The 10,443-nt window shown below is 41.9% G+C and overlaps 1 protein-coding gene across 1 annotated transcript in view; it reads right to left on the bottom strand.

The window, feature by feature from the left end:
• Positions 1-934: 934 nt before the first annotated feature.
• sucla2 (succinate-CoA ligase ADP-forming subunit beta) overlaps positions 935-10,443 on the bottom strand; it is a 65,617-nt gene continuing 56,108 nt past the window's right edge. Inside the window, exons 6-7 of the mRNA XM_084315316.1 lie at positions 3,335-3,427; positions 935-2,391 (exon numbers count right to left, since the gene is read on the bottom strand). Of these exons, the coding sequence (XP_084171442.1) occupies positions 2,317-2,391; positions 3,335-3,427 (168 nt within the window). The 3' untranslated portion in view covers positions 935-2,316. The remainder of the gene's footprint in view (positions 2,392-3,334; positions 3,428-10,443) is intronic.

Here is a 10,443-nt window from a genome sequence, read left to right on the forward strand (position 1 = left end):
TACAACTATCCCTCATCTTAACCCTGACCACTACAACTATCCCTCATCTTAACCCTGACCACTACAACTATCCCTCAGCTTAACCCTGACCACTACAACTATCCCTCAGCTTAACCCTGACCACTACAACTATCCCTCATCTTAACCCTGGCCACTACAACTATCCCTCATCTTAACCCTGACCACTACAACTATCCCTCAGCTTAACCCTGACCACTACAACTATCCCTCATCTTAACCCTGACCACTACAACTATCCCTCATCTTAACCCTGGCCACTACAACTATCCCTCATCTTAACCCTGACCACTACAACTATCCCTCATCTTAACCCTGACCACTACAACTATCCCTCATCTTAACCCTGACCACTACAACTATCCCTCATCTTAACCCTGACCACTACAACTATCCCTCATCTTAACCCTGACCACTACAACTATCCCTCAGCTTAACCCTGACCACTACAACTATCCCTCATCTTAACCCTGGCCACTACAACTATCCCTCATCTTAACCCTGACCACTACAACTATCCCTCAGCTTAACCCTGACCACTACAACTATCCCTCATCTTAACCCTGACCACTACAACTATCCCTCAGCTTAACCCTGACCACTACAACTATCCCGCATCTTAACCCTGACCACTACAACTATCCCTCATCTTAACCCTGACCACTACAACTATCCCTCATCTTAACCCTGGCCACTACAACTATATGTCAGCTTAACCCTGACCACTCCCTACAACTATCACTTATCTTAACCCTGACCACTACAGCTATCCCTTATCTTAACCCTGACAACTCCCACTACCTACAAATTAAACAAATGTAAAACCATGCCCCCGGACTGTGTGATATAGACCAACCATAATGAGCGTACAGGATTGTCACATTATAAAACAAAATAAAAGACAAACCACACAGAACACGTTCTCTGAATTTATTCCATTTCTGTCTTTCTTTCCTGCGTCGTACTCCCGAGAGAGGAGCATAAATATTTTACAGAAAGAGATCCGTTTTGGTTATTTACAAGATATAATAAATGACTTACAACTCACAATGTGGATTTCATGTTCAAAGGGCTACAGGAGTGAGAGAGAAATACAACTACAATCGTTTTGAAACATGAACAAACTTGAAACTCGTTTTACAGTTCAGTTGAAGACACCCCCCCACACCGCTACTGTCATGAAGCTGAGTTTCTGGCTCTACTGTCTGAATGAAGACAAACGGACTGCAACGTGGCATGATGGCAGACTGATGGCAGAGCCTGAATTATCTGGACAATGGTTGCGTTTCCCACCATCACGTTTGATACAACCTCAAGGTTTAGGGGGAAAATAGCTCCAAGTTGACTATTTGCAACCACTGGTCTCAATTATGTCTCAGTTGCCACGGTAAAAAGAAATAAAATAAAAAAAATTGAGAGAGAAAGCAGATTCTTAATAAAGGAGAATATTGGGGGGGGGGGGGGGGGGGGGTGAGTCCGTGTTGGGATTTTCCCTAACACTAGTACTGGGGAGGTTATAGCTGATCCTGGATCTGTGTCCATTAAGTAATTTGTTTTCAAACTTGCGTGCAATCATACAAGAAAAGTTTAAGAGTCCACAGCTTGCCTCCGTTTTAAAAAGGAATTTAGTTATGGTTCTAACAACGAAGTTCAGACTTTCCCCGAATTGCATGAGAACATCATGTTTTTTTTGTGTGATTAGCAGCAAGTTATACACACACACACACACACACACGGGAGGCAAAGCACACACACCACAGCAGCTTAGAAAAATGAATAAATAATAATGAGTGAGGAGAGAATGCAACAAGAGACCAGAAGTGTTTGAGAAATGGAAAGACTGACTACCATCCAGCCTGCAGCTCTCCTCTCAGCACCAGTAGGAGAAGAAGAAAGTAAAAAAAGAGCAGTGGGAAGGGGGGTGGGTGTCTGCAGAGTTGAGGAGGGGTTCAACCAGCAAAAAAAAAAGCAAATAATAATATATAATACTGGCGGACTAGTGTTGAGTTTGAGAGCGCAGGTACAAATTATGTAATTATGTACTTGATTACAGACAGCCTCGCCACCATGCCACACAAAGAGAGAGAGAGAGAGAAGAGAGGGGAGAGAGGACTAGGAGAGCAGTCAGTATGTGCTACGCTATTAAAAGCTTTTCTCTCCGTTGAGGAGGCCTATCTTGATGTATTATTGGGGGGTGGGGGGGGGCTGTGTGAGTGTCCAGTAGTTGGATGTGAGGAGGTGATTTCAGGGGGTGGGGGGGCTGTGTGAGTGTCCAGTAGTTGGATGTGAGGGGGCATCTTAGATGGGGAGCTGAAAGGTGATGTCCACTTGGGCCTCCTTAGCCAGGGACACAATTTCAGAAAGCTTTACAACCTGCAGAGAGAGGGAGAGAGACAGAGAGGGAGAGAGAAAGAGAGGAGAGGGAGAGACAGAGACAGAGACAGAGACAGAGACAGAGACAGAGACAGAGACAGAGACAGAGACAGAGACAGAGAGAGAGAGAGAGAGAGAGAGAGAGAGAGAGAGAGAGAGAGAGAGAGAGAGAGAGAGAGAGAGAGGAGAGGGAGAGAGAAGAGACAGAGAGATAAAGAGAGGGAGAGAGAAAGAGAGGGAGAGAGAAAGAGAGATAAAGAGAGGGAGAGAGAAGAGAGGGAGAGAGAGAGAGAGAAAGAGAGGAGAGGGAGAGAGAAGAGAGAGGGTGAGAGAAAGAGAGGAGGGAGAGAGAAAGAGAGAGAGAGAGATAAAGAGAGGAGAGGGAGAGAGAAGAGAGGGAGAGAGAGAGAAAGAGAGAGAAAGAGAGGAGAGGGAGAGAGAAGAGAGAGGGAGAGAGAAAGAGAGAGAAAGAGAAGAGAGAGGATAGAGAGAAATAGGAGAGAAAGAGGGCAGAGAGAAAGAGAGCAAGAGAAGGGAGAGAGAGAGAAAGCAAGAGCGAGAGAGGGCAAGAGAGCGAGATATCAATGATTAAAGAGATGGAGAGTAATGTGATTAGGATGACAGTCATTAGCTAACCATCATATCAATACTAAACTATCAAAATATCTAAGAATCTGTCATACATATTGTTTTTCTTTCATATTTGCAGACACTGGTAAACACAGCATGCTTAATCTGGTCAAAGAGGACACTTCTTCCACTTAGACCAGCTTCTACACATCCAGTCATTCCTGCCAGAGTCCTTAGTTACCATGACAACTGGTCACTGATTAAAGGATTGCATGTGACGCCATGTAAACGTAATTTAATACTAATACTGTATATATATATACGTACTGTGTGTGTGTGTGTACAGTATGTGTGTCTGTGGATCATTATGTACCATTTTGGCAGCTTCGTCGAGATCATCACAGGCCAGGATCTTCAGTGGGCTGGCAGCGATCAATGCTTTGGCATCATCAACTCTCGTTCCTGGGAACGAACGAACGAACGCACGCACACACACACACACACACACACACACACACACAATTAAATTACAAACATAAGACTAATTGAAAAGGAAGCCGCACACTAGACTGTGAGGAGACCAGGGCTGCCCCCTAATAGAGGAGAGCAGGGCTGCCCCCTAATAGAGAGCAGGGCTGCCCCCTAATAGAGGAGAGCAGGGCTGCCCCCTAATAGAGACCAGGGCTGCCCCCTAATAAAGGAGACCAGGGCTGCCCCCTAATAGAGAGCAGGGCTGCCCCCTAATAGAGACCAGGGCTGCCCCCTAATAGAGAGCAGGGCTGCCCCCTAATAAAGGAGACCAGGGCTGCCCCTAATAAAGGAGACCAGGGCTGCCCCCTAATAGAGAGCAGGGCTGCCCCCTAATAGAGACCAGGGCTGCCCCCTAATAGAGAGCAGGGCTGCCCCCTAATAGAGAGCAGGGCTGCCCCCTAATAAAGGAGACCAGGGCTGCCCCCTAATAAAGGAGACCAGGGCTGCCCCCTAATAGAGAGCAGGGCTGCCCCCTAATAGAGACCAGGGCTGCCCCCTAATAGAGAGCAGGGCTGCCCCCTAATAAAGGAGACCAGGGCTGCCCCTAATAAAGGAGACCAGGGCTGCCCCCTAATAGAGACCAGGGCTGCCCCCTAATAGAGAGCAGGGCTGCCCCCTAATAGAGAGCAGGGCTGCCCCCTAATAGAGACTAGGGCTGCCCCCTAATAGAGGAGAGCAGGGCTGCCCCATAATAGAGAGCAGGGCTGCCCCCTAATAGAGGAGACCAGGGCTGCCCCCTAATAGAGAGCAGGGCTGCCCCCTAATAGAGAGCAGGGCTGCCCCCTAATAAAGGAGACCAGGGCTGCCCCCTAATAAAGGAGACCAGGGCTGCCCCCTAATAGAGAGCAGGGCTGCCCCCTAATAGAGAGCAGGGCTGCCCCCTAATAGAGAGCAGGGCTGCCCCCTAATAAAGGAGACCAGGGCTGCCCCTAATAAAGGAGACCAGGGCTGCCCCCTAATAGAGAGCAGGGCTGCCCCCTAATAGAGAGCAGGGCTGCCCCCTAATAGAGACTAGGGCTGTCCCCTAATAGAGGAGAGCAGGGCTGCCCCATAATAGAGAGCAGGGCTGCCCCCTAATAAAGGAGACCAGGGCTGCCCCCTAATAAAGACCAGGGCTGCCCCCTAATAGAGACCAGGGCTGCCCCCTAATAGAGGAGAGCAGGGCTGCCCCCTAATAGAGAGCAGGGGTGCCCCCTAATAGAGGAGACCAGGGCTGCCCCCTAATAGAGACCAGGGCTGCCCCCTAATAGAGAGCAGGGCTGCCCCCTAATAGAAGAGAGCAGGGCTGCCCCCTAATAGAGACCAGGGCTGCCCCCTAATAGAGAGCAGGGCTGCCCCCTAATAGAAGAGAGCAGGGCTGCCCCCTAATAGAGACCAGGGCTGCCCCCTAATAGAGGAGAGCAGGGCTGTCCCCTAATAGAGACCAGGGCTGCCCCCTAATAGAGGAGAGCAGGGCTGCCCCCTAATAAAAAAAAGTAATGACAATAGAAAACCATGGATAACGAGGGGGTTAGAGAATGCATGTAAAAAGAAAAACAAACTATATAGAGATTTTATCAAATGTAGGAAAAAAAAATGCTGAAACTAAATACAAAGTGTATAAGAATAAGTTAGTATTAATTATGAGAAGGGCTAAGAAAGATTACTACAATAGATTGTTAGGCGAAAATAAAAATAATATAAAGGGCACATGGGACATTCTAAATAAGGTAATGGAAAATAAATCAGCGTCCATAAAAATGCCTAGCCATTTCATTAGTAATAGTAAGACAATAAAAAACATGAATGAGGTGGTTAATGAATTCAACTATTTTTTTGTAAATGTGGGGCCAAATCTGGCAGATGCCATTCAAAAACATGATGAACCATTACAGGAAGGATGGAGAGGAGATAGTAAAGTACTGCAGTCTATGTTTTTGGGAAATGTCAGTGAAGCAGAAATCATGTCCATTGTATCAAAGTCAAAGAATAAGACATCCATTGACAGTGATGGGATAGATATGATTATAGTGAAGACAATTGATTGTATGATCAAACCTCTGTTATATTTGTAATATTTCTTTTCAGACAGGTATTTTTCCAGACAGGATGAAGGTAGCAAAAGTGATCCCACTTTACAAAGTAGGAGATAAGCACAGCTTCACTAACTATAGACCAGTGTCATTGCTATCACAGTTCTCGAAAGTGCTTGAAAAACTGTTTTCGCATAAGTTTGATTTGATTTGAAGTCTTTATTTCGAACATGCAATGAATACAACAAACAATAACAAAAAAGAAAAACAACTCAATCTGCATGTTCGAAAAGGAGTAGGAAGAAGTATACACTTATTTAATCCTACCCCTTTTCCACTACTCAAATGAGTGTACTATTTTAAACATAAAAAAGAAAAGAAAAGAAAAAAAAAAAATATATATATATATATATATGCAAAACAAAAACAAAAACTATATATGTATAAAATAAAATAAAATAGAAACAAAATAAAAATGTAAACACCTGTGAATATCAAGTCCCTTCTTCATCCCTGTACCTTGTGAACATAATTTCCTTATACATCAGTTTGAATTGTCTCATGTTTGGACATTGCTTTAACACCACATTAAGACTGTTCCACAGTTTCACTCCACATATTGAGATGCAGTGTTTTCTCATGTTAGTGCGTACGTTTAGCACCTTTAAATTGTGTTCTCCCCTCAGATTATAACCCCCCTCCCTATCAAAGAACAATTCTTGAATGTTTCTTGGAAGTGCATGACTTTTTGCTTTATACATTAAGTGTGCCGTTTTAAATTCCACAAGATCATTTAACTTCAATGTCTTTGACTCCAGAAACAATATGTTAGTGTGATCACGATAACCTGCAATGTGAACTATCCTTATGGCCCTTTTTTGGAGTATAAAAAGTGGTTGTAGTGTAGACTTATAATTGTTTCCCCAGACTTCAGCACAGTAATTTAAATATGGTAAAACTAGTGAACAGTAGAGAATGTAGAGTGATTTTCTATCCAGGAAGTGCTTTACTTTACTCATGACTGAAATGCTTCGTGAGAGTTTAGATTGGACATGTTTTATGTGAGTTAGATGGCTTTGTGGAAAAGAACAAACTGCTGAGCGAAAGCCAGTATGGCTTTAGGCAAAACAGATCAACAGCGACTGCCTTAATGAATATTATTGAAGAAATAACAGCAACAGATAAAAGGAAATTAACAATAGGGGTGTTTATTGATTTAAAAAAGGCATTTGATACCTTAGATCATAATATTCTAATTTCTAAATTACGCACATATGGTGTGAGAGGAATGGTTCTAGAATGGTTGAGTAGTTATCTCCACAATAGGCAACAATATGTGCAGTTGGCAGATGTCAAATCTGAGCTCATGAAAATTGAATGTGGGGTACCGCAAGGTTCGGTTTTGGGGCCCAAACTCTTTTTTATATTATTTGTGATGTTTCAAAACTATTACAGTTTGTCTTGTTTGCTGATGATACCAATTTTTTTTGCTCTGGAAATAATTTAAAGGAACTAGCAGAATATATTGTGTATGAAATGACAAAGCTAAAGAAATGGTTTGATGTAAATAAGCTATCACTGAATCTAAAAAAAAAGAAATTTATGATTTTTGGCAATCGAAAACTAGATGAAAATATAGTACTGACAATAGATGGAGTTGATATAGAGAGAGTTAATGAATTTCGTTTTCTTGGTGTGATTATGGATGATAAATTAACATGGAAATCGCACATAGCACACGTTAAAAAAAAGATGTCCAAGAGTATTTTTGTTATGAATAAAGTAAAGGATGTGTTAGAGTATGAGGCAATGAGAACACTACTGTTCACTCATCTCACCTTATATCAGTTATTGTATTGAAGTGTGGGGGAATACGTATAGGACCAATATAAAACCATTATATATACTACAGAAGAGGGCCATAAGAATCACACATAAAGTAAGTTATCGAGAACACACAAATACATTATTTATTAAATCTAGAATAATTAAACTTGAAGACATGGTTAAGTTTCAAACAATGTTAATTATGTTTAGAGCAAGAAATAATACACTGCCAGAAAAACTACAAAATCTTTTTCATTTAGAAAGTAAGTTTAGTAGGAGAAAATACAATTTTAAACATCAGTTTGCACGTACCACACTTAAACAGATGTGTCCATCAGTTATTGGTGTAAAGTTGTGGAATTCTCTCCATAGCGAGCTTAAGGGAAGTAATAGTGTTTATCAATTCAAAAAAATTATAAAAAATAAATATTTAGTCAGTATGAAAATCAAATGTGATATGAATAGTGAGATCTTTTCTTTTCTTTTTTTTCTCTCTTTCTTTTATTCTTTATTATTATTATTATTATTATTATTATTATTATTATTATTATTATTATTATTATTATTATTATTATTATTATTATTATTATTATTATTATTTAATTTTTTCTTTGTTTAACTGTGGATTGTGAGTTTCTGTATAATGGTATAAATTATTATTTGTATAAATTAGGTTGTAAGCCGACCATTAAGAAAATACTTTTTTAGTTTAGGAATAAGGGGCAGGTAACTATAAGATTTATTCTTCTTCCTGATCCTTTTGTCCATGGAATGTTATTTACGATTGTGTAATGAAGAAACTCTGATTGTATGATTCCATGTGGCTGCCCCCTAATAGAGGAGAGCAGGGCTGCCCCCTAATAGAGACCAGGGCTGCCCCCTAATAGAGGAGAGCAGGGCTGCCCCTTAATAGAGGAGAGCAGGGCTGCCCCCTAATAGAGGAGAGCAGGGCTGCCCCCTAATAGAGGAGAGCAGGGCTGCCCCCTAATAGAGGAGAGCAGGGCTGCCCCCTAATAGAGACCAGGGCTGCCCCCTAATAGAGGAGAGCAGGGCTGCCCCCTAATAGAGGAGAGCAGGGCTGCCCCCTAATAGAGGAGAGCAGGGCTGCCCCCTAATAGAGGAGAGCAGGGCTGCCCCCTAATAGAGGAGAGCAGGGCTGCCCCCTAATAGAGGAGAGCAGGGCTGCCCCCTAATAGAGACCAGGGCTGCCCCCTAATAGAGACCAGGGCTGCCCCCTAATAGAGAGCAGGGCTGCCCCCTAATAGAGACCAGGGCTGCCCCCTAATAGAGACCAGGGCTGCCCCCTAATAGAGAGCAGGGCTGCCCCCTAATAGAGGAGAGCAGGGCTGCCCCCTAATAGAGACCAGGGCTGCCCCCTAATAGAGACCAGGGCTGCCCCCTAATAGAGACCAGGGCTGCCCCCTAATAGTCGACCAAACGTTAGACAACGACAAGAGTCTTAGACCACATTTCCATTGGTCGCTGCAAGGCTTTTCATTTGAAACGAAGGGACACAGGAAAATACAGACATGGGCGATTACACAGCTGGTCCCTATGGTTATTAGACATTTATTAGATGTTATAAGATAGTTATTAGTTAGTTACTAGATAGTTATTAGTTAGTTACTACTACTACTATCGGACAGGAAATCCAAAGAAGGTGACATGCAAACTCTGCAGGCAAACATTGGCCTATCATTCAACCTCAAACATGACTGTTGTTAACAGGCAGCTCGCTTCATGCATGCGCTTGTAAAATGTATATTTTAAAGGCTCATTATTACGGTTTTGTATTTCTCTGTAATGTAGCACAGTGTTAACAATGTTACTAATATCATTCCTTCTCAGCCCTGGAACTCAAACCATTATCTGATGCCCCAAAAGATATATACTATATATTTAAATAATAATAATAATAATAATAATAATAATAATAATAATAATAATAATAATAATAATAATAATAATAATAATAATAATAATACATACATTTCTTTATATCATAACCTTGTAACCAGTAATAACCATTAGTGGACTGAAGATGTGTCTACTCCTACCTTGTAACCAGTAATAACCATTAGTGGACTGAAGATGAGTCTACTCCTACCTTGTAACCAGTAATAACCATTAGTGGACTGAAGATGAGTCTACTCCTACCTTGTAACCAGTAATAACCATTAGTGGACTGAAGATGTGTCTACTCCTACCTTGTAACCAGTAATAACCATTAGTGGACTGAAGATGTGTCTACTCCTACCTTGTAACCAGTAATAACCATTAGTGGACTGAAGATGAGTCTACTCCTACCTTGTAACCAGTAATAACCATTAGTGGACTGAAGATGTGTCTACTCCTACCTTGTAACCAGTAATAACCATTAGTGGACTGAAGATGTGTCTACTCCTACCTTGTAACCAGTAATAACCATTAGTGGACTGAAGATGAGTCTACTCCTACCTTGTAACCAGTAATAACCATTAGTGGACTGAAGATGAGTCTACTCCTACCTTGTAACCAGTAATAACCATTAGTGGACTGAAGATGAGTCTACTCCTACCTTGTAACCAGTAATAACCATTAGTGGACTGAAGATGTGTCTACTCCTACCTTGTAACCAGTAATAACCATTAGTGGACTGAAGATGTGTCTACTCCTACCTTGTAACCAGTAATAACCATTAGTGGACTGAAGATGAGTCTACTCCTACCTTGTAACCAGTAATAACCATTAGTGGACTGAAGATGTGTCTACTCCTACCTTGTAACCAGTAATAACCATTAGTGGACTGAAGATGAGTCTACTCCTACCTTGTAACCAGTAATGAATGAATGAATGAATGAATGAATGAATGAATGAATGAAAACTTTATTAACAGATTGCAGAATGGGTACAGTACAGTACAGCTCAATACATACAATTGTTAAGGGGATGCAGACCAGAGAAAGACTTTCGTCTTGTTTACATCAGGGTCCCCCATTTTCAATTCATCGTAACATATATGACATACATGACATACAGATAGACAGTACTGCTCCATCTATACATTTATGACATACAGATTTGCAATTACAGTACTGTTTGTGATACAAAAAGAGTCCAGAAAGAAAAGAGT

This window comes from Notolepis coatsorum (assembly GCF_963971535.1).
Source record: "Notolepis coatsorum genome assembly, chromosome: 5".
Taxonomy (NCBI): Eukaryota; Metazoa; Chordata; class Actinopteri; order Aulopiformes; family Paralepididae; genus Notolepis; species Notolepis coatsorum.